The sequence below is a fragment of the Catharus ustulatus genome, chromosome 5 (genome assembly GCF_009819885.2).
Source record: "Catharus ustulatus isolate bCatUst1 chromosome 5, bCatUst1.pri.v2, whole genome shotgun sequence".
Lineage (NCBI taxonomy): Eukaryota > Metazoa > Chordata > Aves > Passeriformes > Turdidae > Catharus > Catharus ustulatus.
The window spans coordinates 3,283,637-3,303,046 of record NC_046225.1 but is presented as its reverse complement, the minus strand read 5'-3'; the positions used below and the strand labels follow the sequence as shown (position 1 = coordinate 3,303,046).

Genomic DNA, 19,410 nt, shown 5'->3' with positions numbered 1-19,410 from the left:
TCTTGACTTGAAAAAAATGCCAAGAAATAACAAGATTTGATAAACAAGACACGTGCAAAATAAGAACTTGCAATTCAGAATCCAACCCATTTGAAAGATCTCTGTCCTGTCTTTTGCTTCTCCCACTTTGACAAGAGCTTGTCTGTCTTGTTCACCTCTTTATCAAAGTTTACTCATTTTGACAAAAAGCCCCAAAAAAACTGTCACACACCTGAACCCTGCATTTTCAATGAGCACTGACTGCTGTTGTAACTTACATTATTAAGCTGTATTTGCATGGAATCTGAAAATAAATTGCTGTTGGATGGTCAAGATCTCTACAGAGCAGCTGAGTCAACAGTGATTAAATCTTGTTGGAATAGAAGAAAAATCTCACCAGTTTTCTGGGGTCCTACAACCAAGAATTTTGGTAATCGATCACAGGTTTTTTCCTTAGACCAGATATCTCTGTGCCTTTTGTCATCACAGGGGTTCTGAAACAGAGAAGAAAACTCAGAATTTCCTTGGCAATCCCATTTGAAAAGGTTCTTAAACAGATCCTATACATATATAGTTGCCCTATTCCTGTAACAGCTACCACATTATATATGTGCTGCATTTTAAAACTAAAAAAGTTAATTATGATTTAAGGCTTTCTATTCCTAAATACCTATCCTGATCTTCCAATTCAAATCAGCACCTAATGTTAATCTTTAATCTTTGCTGCTTCACAATTCAATCAGTTCAAATTTGTTCTGGAAATGCTACTCACAAACAATTTTTGACACTGTTGTTTGGCAATACTGCACTGAGATGAAGAGAATTATCTCCATGAACCCCTCTGAGGCTTAAGAATATATACCTGTATTCAAAATCACATCAATTATGGACAAAATACACCACATACAGTATGTCTTAATCACTGTAACTTAAAAATGGTTTTTCTAAGTAATCATAAGTTTTCAAGTAATTTGGTTACAGGCTAATTTCCATTTTTAAAACGATTCTCTCTTAGTATTATGCAGAATCCTTGACATTTTCCCCTCCAGTTCAATGTTTTATTCAATACCAGCATGAATTTCAAGATGCATATTTAAGTATAAATTTGCAATCTCAGACCCTAAGTTGGCAATTCAATATCCAAGGCTGGAAAACATTTTAGTAAGCAAGCTTAAATACATTTTTATGTTTGATTTAGTAAAGTTTGCTCCTTAGAGTATTTCTACCAAGTCACCTTAATAAGATTTTATTTGGGTTAACATTACCACTCTCAGGACTCAGGTATCTACAGCTTCTTGGCAAACTTCTTCCTTGGGCAGCTCCCAGCCTAATGTGAATATTTTCTGACCTATCTCATCTACTTCCACTTGGCTAATTAGAGTATCCATGGTCCTAATGCTCTTTTCTCTTTTTGGATGCCCTCTTCTCCTTACATACTTGGAGAAAAACTCATTTCTTTAACTGCTACAAGACACATATAAATCTGCCTGTCAAATGCTTTATTCCTGTTAGTTCCAAAAGCAGAAGAGAAATAACACAACATGCACTTTCCTCACATCTTTAAAGGCAAGTCACAAATAAAAGATAATTTTAGTTACACATCTTAATGCATATTCATTTCACAAGCAACAGGGAACACAATCACATCCTGAAGCCTCAGCTGGCTTTTATGCAACCAACTAAAAAACATAGCTGCTTTTCTCTGCATGAAACTGAAGCAAAGAATTTAAAACAAAACCACCAAGACAGTTTTTTTCTGATCTCTTGCTCAGCCTTCACCTGCCAGAGAGGGTCCTTCTGCTCAGGAAACAGCTCAAAATACTTGTGAGCCAGCTGGACTGGGGGAAGGGTTTGCAGTTTCAGGTTTGTCCAGGTGTGAACGAAGTTGGCCAGATTGACAAAGGTGTACAAGCCCAGGCGGTCGTTGCCGTAGTTAGACAGGTGTGTCATGAAGATGCTGATCTGTGGAGACAAAATGAAGAGCACACCTCGAGTCCTTGCATCACTAGATGGCAGTGCAGCTCCAGGTAATGTAAATGCCATTTGCATTTTGCTCTCAGTCAGAGCAGCAAGCCTTGGATCACATTCACACAGCCCTCACTGCTCTGGCCCCTCACTGAATCACATCCTTCTGCTCAACTCCACTCCATGAGGAAAAAGCTGGAACAGGTCCCAGGAACTCTGAGAGCTGTAGGATGTGCAATGCTGCCCTGGGGGTGGGCAACACTGACAGCACCTTTATGTGCATTTTCTTCACAGGATACAGCAAGAACAATGCTCACTGCTTTACTTTCAGAGGAATACCAATGCAATGTTAAAAACACAATTTCTGTTTTTATGGAAGAGTAAAAAATCCAAAGACCAAGGAAGCAGCTGAACTCTGTTGCTGTGACTTTAACTCCTGGTTGCAGGTCTAAGTTTTACAGAGTAAGTAGTTCCTCTCCTCTACAAAGGTATTCTGCAAGCACCAGCCTAACACACAGAGTACTTTCAAATAAATTTGCATGGAGTATTGCCAAGCAAGAAACACCAAAAGCTTTAAGGTTGCTGGTATTTCACTCTCCCAGTATCTTACCACAAAGGTGATCACCAGATCCACCCTCCTGCTCCAGCCCTTGCTCCAGCTGCACTTCTGCACCCCCAATGGAAGCAATGCTCGTGTGCAGGTTTCCCACAGGAAGGGCATTTTGGATACACCTAAACTGAGCTGAGGAGCAGAGCAGGAAGGCACAGACTGCAAGGATGGGCTCTCCAGGACTGAGGAAGGGCTGCAGACAGAACCCTCTGCAAACCCTTTCCAAGGTAATTTTTAACTGATGCCCCAGTCTGCTCTTACACTGAAATCTGTGACCCCTCTCCTCTCCACCAGTGATTTCTTTCTTGAAGTTCTTTTTAAAGTAGAACTTCCCCAAGATAAAACCTCCAGACTAATTTCCATTAAAAAAATTAGAAACATGACTCTTTTCATAAATAAATCTGCTAATGCCATGAATGAGCAATTTCTATTTAAAGTAAGACCTGATGTAAGCCACTTTAAAAAAAGAAAAGCTTATCATGGTCATAATTCTGAAATGAGTTTAGGAACTGAAGTTAAATCTTTTGTAAAGAAATTCCAGTCCTCAGCCTAAAGAAAGAAAAAGCAATGAATGAAAAGCTGCTATTTACAGTAAAATCAAAAGATACACACTGCTGAATCATGAGAAGATGATTTTTTTGTGGGTAGGACCGAGATTGCAAACTCCTTCCCTTTAAGCACCAAATGTATAACCTTTTCAAGTTGCCTTTTTTATTTCAGTTCTCAAAGCAGGAACAGAGCAGCCACAGGACTATGTTGTTCTCACTAAAGTTGCAATCAGCAGGTTTCCATGAAAAAGGTTAACCTGCTTTCCTGACAGCCCCTTTCTTTCCTACACATGGACTGACCTCTGACATTTTTAATGTCAATTCACCTCCTGGCAACTCCTCTCCTGCCAACAGCTACTGCACTGCCATGAAAGAAAAAGCAAGAGATGTTGAAAAGATTGCTACTTCAGGGAAAATGTAATTATTCTTTCTCTGAAGAGAATATCACTGTAATTTTAAGAATGTCAGTACAGGCTGAGAAATTGACTGGACATATCATAAATAATTTCCAGCATATAAAACTGTGTCAGTGAAGGGGAAAAATTACCAGAGACCTAAGCTCCCATTTTAGTTATGTTTTTCAAGTCAAATACTTTATGGTTAATTATTTACAACACAAAGATGATCAAATGCTGTTTGAAAACTTAAATGGCTGAGTCTTGTAAAGAAATCCATACTTAGCCAAGCAGATCCATGAGCTGATCCATGTAGGAGAAGATTCTAGATGGCATCATAAACATCACAGAGTGGCTGAAAGGGATGGTGGAGCACTCCCCACTTCCCTGTGCAGAAGGATGGGAACACACCACAATCCCCTTCCAGCTGCAGGTGGTGCCATTTCACACCAGGACAAACAATGATTATTTTTTTCCCTTCCATACTGGGTCTGTGATGCTTTGATTTGCTCTATGATACCACATCCTGAGTCATTCAAACAAGTTCTAATTAACAGGAATAATTAGTCTTTCTCTGCAACTAATACCATGCTATGCTTCTAAAGATTTACTCTCTTGGAACCACTGATCAAGGAGCTCTAAAAGGAATCCTCTGTGGCCATGTCCCAAGGCTAGACTCAGTAAATAACACTATTGGTTCAATAATCTTCCACCTCTGGGAAATGCTGGAAAATACAAGCACAGCTTCACATATTTCTTTTTCCCTCCTTCAACAGGGAAGCAGTTGTGAATGGAGTTATATTTACTCTTACAAGCATTTTAACCTCCCTTTCAGATGAAAAGAGCTTATTTGATTTTATTTTTTCCAGCACTCTTCTCAAATAATTTCTTTCAGGCATCTCAGCATTTTCTTGATTTCAGTGTAGAAGCATCACCCTTTTTTAGCTGTTCCTCATAAACAAACCATCATCTTGGTTGCACTTCAATGCACACTCCCCACAGGATTTAATATCCTCCACTGAAGGATACTGAGGGAACTGAAAGGGAATGCAGACAATTTTTAAAATGATGGTTTGGGACTAAATCTGGCCTCTGGGCAGAAGCTCCTTTCCTGCTCTCACTCATGTTCAGATCACAACTGCAAAGGTGCTCTCTCCTGTGCTCTGCCTTCTCCTTCCAGCTTCTCCTCAGCATTTTCTCCTTCCCCAGAGTGAAAGGACAGAGGTCTCAGTTACATTTGTTCTCCTTCCCTAGTCCTGGCTGTATTTGGGGTTCTGATTAGTACTGCAGAAGTGTAGGGAAATGAGAACAAGCACTCAGGAGAAAGAGCTTTTATCTTTTTGACTGCTCATTCTATTTCCTCACTACAACATTTCCCAATTAGAGGCAATAGTTTCTAGGTCAAAACCAGAGTTGAGACCGAGAAGGAGCTGCTGGTACTAAATCATGTCTCAGGAAAAGATGAACCAGCATGATCTAATTTATGTATTAAGAACAGAGAGATGCTTGACAAACAACTTAGACAGAATGAAACAGTACAACAAGTTACCCATCTTCCAGTGATGGATGTTAACTGGCTGGGTATTAAAAAAAATACTGATCACTACAAAATCAGGATTGTTAGGATGCTGCACCCATTGAAATTACACAAGGACAGAAACCAAGCTCCTGGAATCTTGCTAACAGCTGCTGTTTCCTGATGGAACAGGTGCCTGCCTCCCAAAGGAATGACAATACCATTCCCAAGAGTAACTAGCCCTTCCTAGGGCTCCTGGCTTCTTCCCCTGGAGTCAAGACATCAACTGTGGCAGCAGGGGAAGTGGAGGGAAGTCTGAGACTTGCAGGACACTGATGACCTTGAGGAGTTTAATTATTCTGGCATTTCAAATCTAGAACTAGAAGAGCTGGTATAAGAAAAACACAGGTAATAAACACTTATTACATAGTAGGCACTTATTTTTTTACTCTCTCTCTATATATTGTACAGGCAATTCCAACTTGAATTCCAACTTGAATAAATTCCTACTAATAATAAGTCATCAAGGTACTTCAGTCACAGGCACTGTGTCGCCCTCCCACCTGTGCAACAACATTGCAAGGCAGCACTGAGGCCTCCCAACTCAATGAAGCCATGCACAGCCCTGCAAAATAAGTTAGATTATGACTGACAATCAATTCTGTGGTCTAGGCTAGGCACTAGCAGCAGATGCATTACCAATTTGGAATATAGCTGGTATTTCAGCACATGTTTACAGACCACAAGAGTACATCCAACCCTCAGAACACCTATATTCCAATTAATTTGGCATTGTGCACACTCTGTTTGCAGTTCTGCTATTGTTTCCAAGTTACTCCAAACAGTTTTGTTTCAGGTATTCAGAGACTCAGTAACAGCAGGTTTTGCTCCATTACACTACCAAAGTGATGGAATAACAAATCAGAGCAGAGTCTATATTGAATATGTGTTTTTAATAGCTGAAAGAGAGTCCTTTCAGACCTGGATGCTTGCAGAAAACCTGTGTTCAATTCCACCACAAAGACTCCAGCTAGCAACTCCCTTTTCAGCCCTGAGGTTGTCCTGCTGCTTTTACAGCTGCCATGGACCTGTCCACTCACAGACTTCCAGTGAGTGGAATTCCATTTACACAGTGGTGTTTCCACCATAAATATGATAGACACCATTTTTCCTGCTTCTCACACTCAGTACAGTTAAGTATGAGGTTGTGCCAAACAAGATGGACAGAAAAGGAAGATCTGTGTGTGAAGGTCTTTGATTTTGATTTTCTTCTGTAGTGCCAGTACAGGGTCACATTAAGATACAGCAGGTTCTGCTGATGCTCATACAAATCCTCTCATTTTCAGTGCTAAAGGAGATAATTTCTCCCTTGCTGCCAGTCAATTAGCTTAATAACAGCTCTGCTCACTGCAACTGGGGAGAGGTAAAAATTAGAAGAAAATAATACTTAGAACTGAACACACACAAAGATTGCAATTATTTAAAGATCAATCAAAGTGTCTAAAGCATTAACAGCTTTTTCTCTTCATCAGCACTGCTGTAACCATGTCAAGAGCACACAGCTGGCTACACATTAGTTTCATTGTTGGGCTGTCAACCATCTGAAGGCTTTCACCCAATTCCTCTCCACAGGGCATTTTCCCTTTTCTTTCTATCTGCAGACACACACTATTTTGCAAGGAAGTGCACATAAGTGCACATAATGCAATTACTGCATTCTGTTTGTTTTTCTTGTGGGAAGCAAAGGTATAGAAAATTTTCATGAATTGTTGGCTACCCTTAAACATTTATCCTGTAGGATGGAAAAGCTCCAGATCTGTATCTTCTAGGGTTTAAAGGATCTGAGAAGCAATAATAAAATTGAGGGCAGTGCCTAGACTGACTTCTTCATTACACACAGCTCAAAAACTAATAGCTCACTTCCTTCAAAGGACAGATTTAAGTAACTGGTACAGTTTTGTTCTAAGAAACACTAAACAGGAATTTATTTTACTAATCCAAGAATTTCACTGGATATTGCAGAGAGAGATGAATCTGAAGTCACTCAAATTCTAACAAGTTGACCAGGAGCAACAATTGCTAAAATGCTTTCAAGTCAGTACAGTGGTACTGTTACTGAGACAATAAACCAGAGATGTGTCTGACTGGATAAGAGACTCACCACTACACACTTCTACAGTGCACATTTTCCTTGTGGAAAATTTCCCTAGCTAAACCAGTGCAAGTCCCTCAAGCCCCTTGTAAGTCAATAATTCAACTGATAATGTGGGAGAAATAAAGCCAGTATACCAATAATACAGGCTGCTGAAGGTTGCTTTTCCCTTCCCTGTGAAACCTTTTGTGCAAGATGCTGATATAGCATGGTCTTGCCCAGGGGCTGCAGCCAACAAGATCTTTAACAGGAGACAGACACTTAAAATATTACCTGAAGAATGGGCAATAGTGTTCCCTTAGTGCTTGGAGGCACTTCAGAATTCGGGATGTCTTACAGGAAGAGTGGTCAGGGTCACTTCCCAGCCACCAGTGCAGGGGCACCAATGCAAACCCCAGAACACAACCTGCCAGCTGTGAGATTGGCCACTCCAGCAAGCCAGCTGCTGGTTCCCAGCTACACAAACAGCATCTGCAGAGCAGCATTTCCTGGGGCTTTCCATACCTGCACAACATCTGCTTGTGCAGTGCTCTGGGAACAGGGCCCTCACACTGGTTCCCATGACACACATGGTCCTGTGGTTTTGTGTGGTTTGTCCTGCACATGGTGCTCGATGGAGCACACTCCAAAAGGCAGAGCCTCTCTTACACCATTGCACAGCCAAACCATTGAGAAGTTTTAAGCTCCATTCTTAGGGGCACTTATTTCATAGTAGGGTATTCAGTTCCTGAAAGTCTCTTCTCTTCAAAAATGGTATTTACTTCCAAATTAAATATAATGTTAAGATTAACATGTAATCCAAACTCACATTTTCCAGGCTTGGAAACTAACTATTTGTGTACTCATTATTGAGAACATTGTTTAGCTGACATTGTAATGATTCATGAAAATGGAAATCTCATCTCAAGCTTGTCTAAAAGGTCAGTTTTGAGGCAGTGACCTAATCCTGTGCCATTTTGAAGTCCCACACTGCTCTCTTCTGTCAGTGCTCTGTAGTTTCACCACCTCACTTCTTGTTTATCTTCCATTAAAGACAAATGAAAGGTTAAGCAGATGTGGTTCATTTACTCAGATCTTGTCTTTGAACTGTGTGGTTCTTTCACTTGGATCTCTTCTTTGAAGCTGCTGTGAGAAAGCAACTGAAACTTCTCAAACCTGACTGGAGCCCAAGCATTCCTTGCCTGCAGCCTTCTCACCTCAGTTAGTCCTCCCAACACTTGGCATCACAACTTTGGCACAGCAGAGAATGAATTTTACCTGAGATGCTCACAGCAGTTCTTTACATTCAAATTCTCCAAAAAATTCCATCTCAGGAGTCTTATTTCATGCAAAAAGTAAAGAACAAGACAGGCTGGCCCTGCTGCATTACTAACAAAAAAACAGCTGTCAAAAAAGGTGGAGACTGCTTTGTACAACTAAGAACACATATAATATTGGATCTTCATTTAATTAATTGAAAAAATCAAAAGAACTCACTGTCAGTAACCATTACTGTTTGGGAGACCCAGCTGGAACATTCAGAAACTTTTCCTTTAATTAATTTAAAAAAAATTTCAAAATTCCGCTGTACTTACTGGATTGAGAACCACTGTGAAGAACAACTCTCCTCCTTGAATACTTTTATCTAATTCCTTTGGACCTCCAGGATACTCTTTATAGAAAATGGTGTGGGTGAATAAGCCACAAGTCTGCCGAGGAAGCACCTGAATTTATGAAAAAAACATTAAAAATTGAAGAGTTTATACTTTAAATGAGATGATAAAAGCCAGAGAAGTAAGATACAACAGATAATTGCTGGTTATTTTTGGCCTCAACTATGCTGGAAATCAATACTGATCTAGATAAATTATTATCACTAAAATCATAACATCAAAAATTAATCACATTTTATTTTAAATTGGAGACTGATCTCTATCAGCAAATTACAATTCCAGAGCCTCCTCAAACTCATTCTCTCCACAACACCTCATCCTAAAGCCAAGTATTTGAAGTCTAAAGTTTTAAAATGGGAAAGATAATCTAAAGTATGAATCAGTCTATATCATATCAATCAGTTCCACTTTTATCTGAATGATGGCTTTGTTGTAAATTGAAACTGTAATTTGGAAAGGCAAATTAGGGGTTTTTTTGGCTTAGGCAACACCACCAATAATTCTACTCTGACACATGGGGAATTTTGCCAGTAATGCTCATCTTATAAGGAAGATCTACTTCTCATTCAACTGTGCAATTTTTTTTGAGACTGGCTGAAATACACAGTACAAGCAAAACTATTTTTAAAAACAATCCAAGAACGAATTTTTTGAATATGAAGAACTACTAAATGCACTTATGTTTTTCATCAGAAACTCAAAATATTTTCTCCTGAATTCAGAAAATAAATTACTGAGAGTATTTAAATGACATCTATTCCTTATGAAGCAATCAACAGCTGAGTATGGATGTTCATGTACAATGCTTAACTGGGATTGTTATGACAGATCACCTTTTAAAGCACACAAATGCCTTGTTTGACACAGGTTGTGGTTTTGGAGATTCTATTTCTTGCAGTTTGATTTCTCAACAATTTTTTGTGATGTAGAGAATGCTGTGATCATGGATTGTAAATTCTGTGTTGTCAGAAAATGTATGGAATTTGTACATCTGCTATAAACTTGCCTAAATGTTTTAAAAACCTTAGGATTTCATTGAGGAAGTATGAAAATTTTTCAAAGAGGCAGGGAACGAATGGGAGGTTCTCTGACAAATCTTACACAACAATGTTCTAACTGAGTGTACTCATTATTATTAGCCTGCAGATGCAAAATATTGATGCATTTGCCCTGGAGAACTGAGAGCTTGAGACTCCCTCAACAGGTGGTTTTCTATGACTGGTTTTGGAAATAGATTTTTGGCTGCAGTGTCCTTGTGTTACATCTCATTATGTGTCTTCAAATGACGTGTTTTTACAAATATTTATGGAAGGGATTTTTGGAGATTCTGAGTCAAATCTGTCTTCTCCAAATGCCTTGTGCTCCCTGAGCACATCCACAAACCCATTATTTCACAGGCAGTGATTGCTTTGAGGAGCACAAACTGCAGCTCAACCCTATACTGCTTTTGTATACAGTTTTCTTCCTAGATTTCTGGAGATCATTTTCATTTGCTTCACCCAAAAATAGATCAAACCTTTAAAATATTACTACTTAGCTTAGCAAAGTGGTATCCATGGCAACCTGAGAACAATACCAGAATTCTGTTCTAAGTGGCAGTGCTGTGCCAAGGCTCTCAACCTCCCAAAAGTGCTTGTTGCAGCCAGAGGTACAACACAGGGCCCCCATTCACTGCTCTCCCAAACAAAGTTACTTGGGAACATGCCACCAAGTATTTTGGAGAGCTGTTCTGAAACACTTCTGAGATAATACTGACAAGAAGTGAACCTGAAATAGCCTCCACCCCAGTGCCCAGATGGCAACAGCACAACGCCTTCCATGTCACTGTGTACAATCCCCTCCTTTGGCAAACGTGGCTGTCAGTGACAGTGCTGGCAGGTATATGTGGGAGGGATGTAATTCAGGAAAACAGTGGGATTTGAGAGCTCTTTGGTAGCCTGGAGGTGGTGTGGGGGGTGTCTTCCTTCCCTGCAGCTCCTCAGGCTCTGGGTTAAACCAGGCTGCAAAGCCTAGCCTGCATTTGTGTATGGCAGGAAGCCAAACAAGGGAAACCGTGCACAGCTCACAGGGAAGACACAAATATGAACCCACCCAGGTGCAGATTCTGAGATGGCTTAACCTGGCAGCACTCTTCTGCAATTAATGGCACCATGCAAATTGAAAACCTGACAGAAATCTAACCCAGCATATTGTGTCAAGTTGACTTTTCCCTTGAGCTCTCAGAACCAGCATTACCCACAGGACTGGAACAGCTCACAGCCTGTTAACTGTGTCAGCAGGGTCCCTGGATGTCACCTCCATCAGCAGAAACATCACCCCCATCAGACTGACTCTAATTAACAAGACACTGTCAAATACATCTTGCTACTTATGCACAGAATGATGTGCTCCTCACAATGTGAACTTTCAGGATACCCTGCTTTTCCATGAAAATGGCAGAGTACAAAATGAACATCAGCAATACAACTCACCATGATGTTTTTGTGGATGAAGCCTCGTCTGTACCTTGCAGGTTTCAGATGTGGATATTCTTCTGTGCTGGTAACTCTGATGTTCCAGACCTTTTTCCAGGCATCATAAAGTTGAACATGCACTGGATAGACTCCTGAGTGGTGTGGAGCCACTGCATAGCCCAAGTCTGTTGGAATACCATGTTCCTAAAACATGACAGAACAATGGTTGCACTCAAAAAGTTAAGAAATTTGATGTTTTGGCATTTCTCAAATGCTTTGTTTGTGAAAGACCAAAGTCTGAAATGCAAGTGACAGTAATACCAAATATTCTGATCTGGAAGGAGATGGAGGGCATCATGGTAAAGATGAAACACAGGATTTTAAGACAGGAGGGTTTTTAGAAAATATTTTTGTGAGTAGGCAGGGAAGAAGGATATAAATGCATTTTACATTGGTTTCTTCAATCTGCATTAAACAGAAAGTTGTACTCTTTAAAGTTCTTGGAAGGAATTTGCTCACAAACCCCGATTTCAGAGAGAAAATCACTGGCACATACTCAACACAACACGTAGCATTTGGCAGCTACAACTACAAAACCACAGTTTCCACTACACGTCCCTTCACAATTACCTGGATCAGGAATTTCAAGAGTCACTTCATTTTCCCTCTAGTCCATTCAAAACACAAATCTGTTTTCAAAAACCAGTCATGTTAAAAATGGAAGAAAAATAACTACTTGTAAGACTCTCCAGGCAGATGTTGCAGACTAAACCCTGCTACAGCACATTTCCTGTTTTTGAAGACTCCTGGTGTTCCTCATGTGTGCATACTCACCTTGGTGCCATTACACTCTCTTCACATCCAATTATTTTCCTACAGGTTACTTTTCAAAGGAACAGTACATAGCAGATATTCCTTGATATCTGCACAGTGGAATTCAGTCTATAAGAGATCATTTTGCCATGACTTGCACTGCCTTTGAATTCTTAAGATTGAATTGATATGGTCATCTTCACCATATTTCCTAATCATGCTGGGTGTGCAAAACATTGGCTGATACCTGGATCCTTTGAATCAACTAGTAACTAAGGAACAAAAAACCTCAAGAAAAACAGGTGTGTGATGTTAGTAAAACCATTTATGGTGTGTAACACACATGCCTGGTTCAATCACAGTGGAGAACCCTGAGTTCTCTGTGTTTAAAGAATGGTGAAGTTCTTGTTTCTCTTTAGGAATTTATGGCACACATAAGGGGCACCATGTGTAACCTGCCAAACAGGAATGAGTAACATCTGCCCTCCTGGTTGTACTGCACAAGGAGATAAAGAGTGGATACTCCATCAGTTATGCCACTTTACACAATTTAATTCCATCACAGATAATCCAATTCTTCTTCCTTTTATCTTTCCTACTGCCCTTAAGCAGGCACAAACATCAGGAAGGAAAATCTTCACAGAACACATAAGAAATTGCACTTTCTAACATCCCACTGCATCACCTTCATTTATCTATAAACAAAAGTCTGATTCTTAAAGCCTCTCCCCACAAGTTTCACAATAGGCAGTAATAAATATGTATCCTAAATCCTTCACTCTAATAAGGGGCCTATCATCTTAATGAATTCCTTACTGACTGTTATTCTCCCACACAATACACACATTGAGTGGATAATGCACGAGGCATCAGCAATTTTGGCCTCTTTCAAAAATGTGGCTACTTTTCTCTGTTATTAATTTAAATGCTCTGAGCAAATGAAACATAATGAGCAGCTTCATGTCTGTATGTCTAAACATGAAAAAAATAATAGAAGGTATCTGTAAGCACTAAAACCACTGAAAGTAGCAAAGAAAATGGCAATTGCTGAAGTTAAAAAAAACAGGGTTGAAAATGCACTATCCTTATAACACTCTTTAACAATTCCATCCTGCACACTAATCCCAGAGGATGGCTTAGGTCACACCAGAACTACAAGCACTCATTTAATTCCAGTGGAGCTTGCACCAGTACACAGATTTGTAGTAACTGGACACAAGATTTCTAAATTTTCAGGAATCTACTGCAATGCTTTCTTGAAAGGAAACATTCAAGTGGAGCTGTCCTGTACTCAGTACAATTTACAGCAAACTTGGAGAAATCTTTGTTTGAAAGAAAGCATGTGTCTCACTTCAAAGTCAAGCTGTCAAATACAAAATTTAATTGGCTGACAGTCAGGTCTGTCCTGCTCTCCTACACTCACTGACACATGACCATGAAGTGCACTCCTTGTTCTGCTATTTCAAATCCCCCTGCTCCTTCCAGGAACAAAGCCATCACCTGCCAGCTGAACAGCAACCAACGGAGTATTTCTTCTTTCAGAAACTTGATTTTTTTTTCTAATCTAAACAGAATAATGGTTTCTGAAATGCAAAAACGTAACTCACTAAGGCAAATTTTTTGTTGAGGATCATCTGCTCCACCAGTGAGGACTCATTGTGGAAGAGGTGTGGCTGCATGTGACTCCACATGTGGGGAAACCACCAGAACTCATCCACAGATCTCAGCAGCAGATCATCACCCTCATCCTCCTCCTCAGTCCCTGCAGAGAAAATGAAACAACAAAAAACCCAAGTATGTCTGAAGTAAAGTTTCTGCTTTATGTTTTTACAAAAGTTGGAAACACTAAGAATGATATTAACATAATAAATTGTGACCAGTTAAAATACTTCCTGCTGAGGCACTGGTGACAAAATGGGGCAGTCAGGAGCACTTTGCCAGCCCACATCCTATTTAATACTCTCTCTTTTATCTCTCCTATTTCTACAGTGGATTTAAAACAAAATTATTTTAAGGGATAATATATATTGCTATATTTCTGCAGTAGAGATGAAACAATCACAAGGATGAATTGTGGCAGCTCAACAGATCCTTCAGCAAAATCAATGCAAAATTTTATGTGACTGGTGGAATTTACCACTCAAAAGCAGACTGAAAGAAACTAAATTTTAATAAAAGGGGGAGGCATTCAATCTGTTGCACACCAGCAGGAACACAGCACACTAAGCCCCTTAGACTGTCATTCCTACTTGTCCTCACACTATACAGAACACCATCAAAATCAAAGTAATTTTAGTGTTTCATTCTTACCTGTGTGATAGAATTTTCCTGAAAATCCCAGGTTGAAAGTAAAATTTGTAATCTGGGCTCTCAAAAGATTCTGAGTATCAAGCAGGGCCTGAAAAAGAAACAAGCCAGCATATAAACATATAAACCTGCAGAAAACACAACCTGGCACAGAAATTTAATACAACAATATAAATATTTTTACAGTTATGTGCCTTTCCAATTGGTTTTGCTATTTAAAAGCCACCCTTTATGTAAGACAGAACAGTACAGGTATTTTTATTAGCACATAAAGATTAAAGAGTGCATGAAAGCTCCATCATTTTCCTCATGAAGGTGATGAGCTATGAAATGCTGGGCTACTCCCTGAATCATGAGCTAGGAAAACAAAGGGACACACAAAGACCTTCCTCTGGTCACTCAGCAAACCTGGGCCACAGCCAGGACTGCATTTCAGATCTCCTGTGCCCCCAGCACTGCTCCATCCACAAGGGTGAAGAGCTCCTGTCAGAGTCACATTTCTCTACACCAGCTCAAGGACATCCACAGCATTTCAGTCATGGTTCAAAATCATGGGCAATGCAAAAGGAAAAATCTAGAGACAGCAAGAAGCTGAATCAACTCAATTCCACATCAGAGAACTGGATTGCAGATTCCCCCAAATTGTGACTCATTTCTCAGACAGTGAGCACACTGACTGCCAGCATCTGTGTACTTGCACTAAAGCAGTACAAACAAAAAACCAGCATGTAGGAAGGAGGGGGAAGCATTATCCATCAGATGCAGCTTCACTCTTTGCTTTCAATATGCTCTTCTTGATTTGTTACTCCTCAGATTTACATATTACATTCAGGAGCTCTCTCTCAGACTCTTACACCCTGCTCTTCTCTCATTCAGTCCTTCAGGTGGAACACAGAAACCCAGCTTTCCAAACTTTGCAAAGCAAGAACACAACAAATGAGAAAAGGTGACCAAAAAGTTTTCCAAGTCAACATACAGTACAGCACAATGATTTTAATAAAGTGATTGAAGCATAACTATTGTCAGGGAAGAGTAACTGTGTCATGAATGGGGAAGCATTTAACTGCACAAAAAAGATTAAAATTACTGGAGATTTTTAGACACCCAACTTCTGAAATGCAAAGACAACTCAGTACCTTGAAAAATATGAGCCAGTAATTTTCCTTATATAAGTTATTTGCCTACAATTATGTGCCAATGACCACAAAATACTAGGAAGTCCAGTCAGTTTAGGTATTAGGCACAGTACACTCAACCAACAATTCCTTAAAATACAACTCATTTTACAAACTGAGGCAAGAGCCACCTTATTAGAGCACACAAACTCTTCTTCAGGTCTTTCCCAGGGCTCACCTGGTAAAGATCATCATCTTTCACTGCAAAGCCTGAAAACTGTCCTCTGAACAAGAGACACTCTACAGGAACGTGCAAAATGAAGCACAGAATGGGGATAATTGAAAACAAGCTCCAGACTTATGAAGCAGAATATTAAGTGAAAAATCTTGCAATGCTGTAACGAGGGCTTTTGCACAGGCTGAAAGTGCAGAGATCTCTGAGGAGGCTTCTCATTCTAATGAGAGGCAGCAAATCTGCACAGGATTTATATGAAAACCAACCTTGAGTTGCTCAGAACCTATTCAATGAAATAATTTTCTTTCTGCATGGTTAAAAAGGTAGGAGGCAAATAATGCAGCTCTTCTCTTGCCAAGTGCTAAGGGCACACACAGTGAGGGGAAGGGATCCTGAGCACAGCCTGACAGCGAGGAAGCACCAAGGGCTGCTCCCTTCCTTCCCTCTGCATTAAGAGCTGTGAGCATCTTTTGGGCTGAAGGTTTTATCCTCTACCTTTCTAACACCAGCTTGTCACCTCCAGTCTGCTCTCAGCAGGGTGGAAAACCAGAATGGCAAACAGACTTTTAAAAGAGAGCAGGGAGAAAAGGTGGCAAGAGACCCAAGATATTTCTGTAACAATGCAACACTGAGTTCACTTCTTCCCTGGGAATAAATTTTGCCACCTTCTCACCTGGTGTTGGGAATGCATCAGCTGATTCCAAGGGTGTACCTGCCCTGCCTGTGAGGAGGGATGCCACAGACCTGCTGTGAACCACTCTGGGTACAGACAAGCCGAGCTAACATTTCAGTTGTCGTGCCTATGATTATTTTCTGGGCGACTTGACATTTTACTCATCTTTCAGGTTCTAAAAACAAAATGTTAAAACTCATGAAAAATATATAGTAGCAGATGGCAGGGCCTATTACTGTGAGTTTCCATCAGAAAGACAGAAAGAGAGAAAAGTAGGGGGACTAAAAGCCTGAAATTTCATTTCTACATGCTGCTTTATAAGCTGAAGGTAAACTGCTGGTATTTTCTGGGTGTTTTATGATTGTTTATGAACAGCCCCTCTGGGTATCTGTATGAGATGTTACATAAATACACCAGTACTGAAAATTTTATTTTAAAACCATCTAGTCAAGTCTTCATATGTTTATAAATAATTATTTAGTACATGTTATATTTCTGCTGGTACTAAAAAGAAAATAAATCGCTGACTGCATAATCCCTTTCACGTACACAGCTCCAGTGGAGAACTTCCTTTTGAACTGTTCCTAAGCTCACAGACTAGGGTTAAGAAATTCCTAGTGCCAGAAATCAACTGTAAGTGTTCAATTTATGATGAAAGACCCCTTTCTTCACTAATAGTAAAAATAAAAATCTCAGAAAAAGGTCCTGTTACAATTCAAGGGATAGACAAAAGTTATCCCAATAGCAAGAACAACAGATTTTCTCATTTCTCAAACAGGACAGAGGCATGGACAGATGACATGGGCTGTCAAAACTTCTTGTTCAAGTCAATCAGGTGAAAAGCCAAGGATAAAATTCCTATCTTCAAACCTGTTTCCCACTTCCCCAGTCAGGAAGCCATCCTGCCTCCTGCCCTCAAACATCTCAATGTGACTTCACTTTAGAGTCTGCCACAGAGAAGCTACAAGAGTCAGCCTGTCTTCAGCAAACAGACAGCTGTAATTTCTTCAGCATCCACACAAATATTCAGACTCAAAGGCCTTGAGTGATCAAAGGAATAAATCAAGATTGCCTTGTTGAACTCTGGTTCACCAAAGAGGAACGACGCCTTCTTTGTGCAGTCACACCAACATATTTATGACTATTTTCCTGTTGAAAAGCTGCTAAAGAACTCAGGCACTTGAAAAGAGAAATAGTTCAATATGCTGGTAATTCTGCTTGTAATCACGTACATTTCAACTAAATTGGCAAGCAGACAGCCAGAGCCTCACAGTGCTGCAGCATTCACATCTTACACTTGACATCAGTACATGCTTTCATGTCAGCAACAAATCCAAGGGCAGCTCCACCATTTTCCAGAAAGCCTTGCTCCTCCTTTTTTTTGGGGGGGAAAGCAGATCTCATGTCTCAATGCTTGCTTGCTTAACTGCTTTACTGTCTGACAATTCTATCAAAGGAGCCATTAAATTAGGAATTATTTTGCTTTTAAGTAAAACTTCTCATGTCCTGTTGGCTCTTGGATACAAGTAAGGACCTTCTGAAAAGGAAGGACAAATGAATAGAAAGAGTAATGTGAAAGCACCTGAGTTAAAAGCAGAGCAAGCCCCTCCATGGCAGCCCTTATCCAGAAGTAGCTTTTATTTTTCCATATTATATTTCTTCTGTAACCTCTGCCAAGAGAGGGAAGAAACAGAACTGAAGCCATTTTCTGAGTGGAGTTCTTGGTGTGGAGAGGTTTAATGAGCTGTGGCTGATGCAATGTTATTTTACTCTGCACTTTCTGGGACATCACTTTGGCTTTTCCTGCTCTGGGAATGCTGCAGCACAAGCTGCTGCTCAGGTACTTACACCTCCCCTGCCTCCCTCAACCTCCCTCCTGCAGAACCTGGGGTGTTGGGAAGCAGCACAACAAGCAGGAATAGAAGAGAGCCTCAGGGAAGGTCCAGCCCAAGTGCCTGGGAGTCAGTATTTTATGGGGCTGTTTGGCTTCTGAGGAAAAATGATTCCTTCGTGATAAATTATGTATTTTGGAACATCATTAAAATGCAATGACCACTTTCTGGATTTCCAAGATTAGCAATTTGACACCCAATACTATAAACATTTAATCTATGCAGGAGAAAGAATAATTGCTTTGGGTATAGGGATGTACCTGAAAAAAACATTTCACCTATCCTTCAGCCAAAAGGACAAGAAGGATTCATTTGTCTTTGTGCACTCTCTCAGCAGAGCTGACAACACAGAGAGGGCAAGAGAAAAAACAGAAAACCTTCAGCTTTTTCTGTGAAGTATTTTGCTGGCAGAGAACATGTAACCCGATTTTCCCTCTAGGAGCCAATGAAGTGTCAGGCTGGAGCCCAGTTATGTGGCCCCTAAAAAAATTCAGGAGCCACAACTTCATCTTAGATGTTCAAACTTATGCATCCAGTGAAGGATCCTTAAAATATAAAGGGCCACTTTGGAAAATGTTGCTCAAACGATTTCAATCAAAAGTTTTTTCATCAGGACACGCTGTTTTAAATGTCACTGGGTCTTCCTTTAGAGTTGTTTTTTTTTATCACATAAAATAATGATCTTGATGATAGTGCAATTATGTATTTTCAAGCAATTAGGCTCTTTCATCTAGGTAAATGATCTGTAAAACCAAGAGACTTAAGGAATATTTCTAACTTCCTACACCAACTTCTCACTTCTTGGAGAGGAGGCTGAGGTACCAGCTAATGAGAACTGAGCTAATTACTTCAAGGTAACTTGAAGGTTACAAATACTTGGTGCCAATAGCATTTAATAAAGCAAAGTAATTAGCATGCTGTTTTCAGGGTTCTGTCTGAACTTCTGCTTTATTAGCTCTTAATTAAACTGTACTTAGATGAAAGAAGTTACTGTTACTAAACAGCTAAATGATCTCATTATTTTGTAGTTAGCAGAAATAAAATCCTGCATTTCTTTTAATTAAAGGTCAAAAAAATCCCAGGTCAGTTGAAACAGAACCAATAA

At 39.9% G+C, this 19,410-nt stretch overlaps 1 protein-coding gene across 1 annotated transcript in view; it reads right to left on the bottom strand.

Moving 5' to 3' along the window:
* Nucleotides 1-19,410, bottom strand: part of LOC116996516 (bifunctional heparan sulfate N-deacetylase/N-sulfotransferase 3) — a 46,485-nt gene that overhangs the window by 8,675 nt on the left and 18,400 nt on the right. The window contains exons 3-8 of the mRNA XM_033060275.1: nt 14,394-14,481; nt 13,691-13,845; nt 11,289-11,474; nt 8,740-8,868; nt 1,759-1,941; nt 377-473 (exon numbers count right to left, since the gene is read on the bottom strand). Coding sequence (XP_032916166.1) covers nt 377-473; nt 1,759-1,941; nt 8,740-8,868; nt 11,289-11,474; nt 13,691-13,845; nt 14,394-14,481 — 838 coding nt within the window. The remainder of the gene's footprint in view (nt 1-376; nt 474-1,758; nt 1,942-8,739; nt 8,869-11,288; nt 11,475-13,690; nt 13,846-14,393; nt 14,482-19,410) is intronic.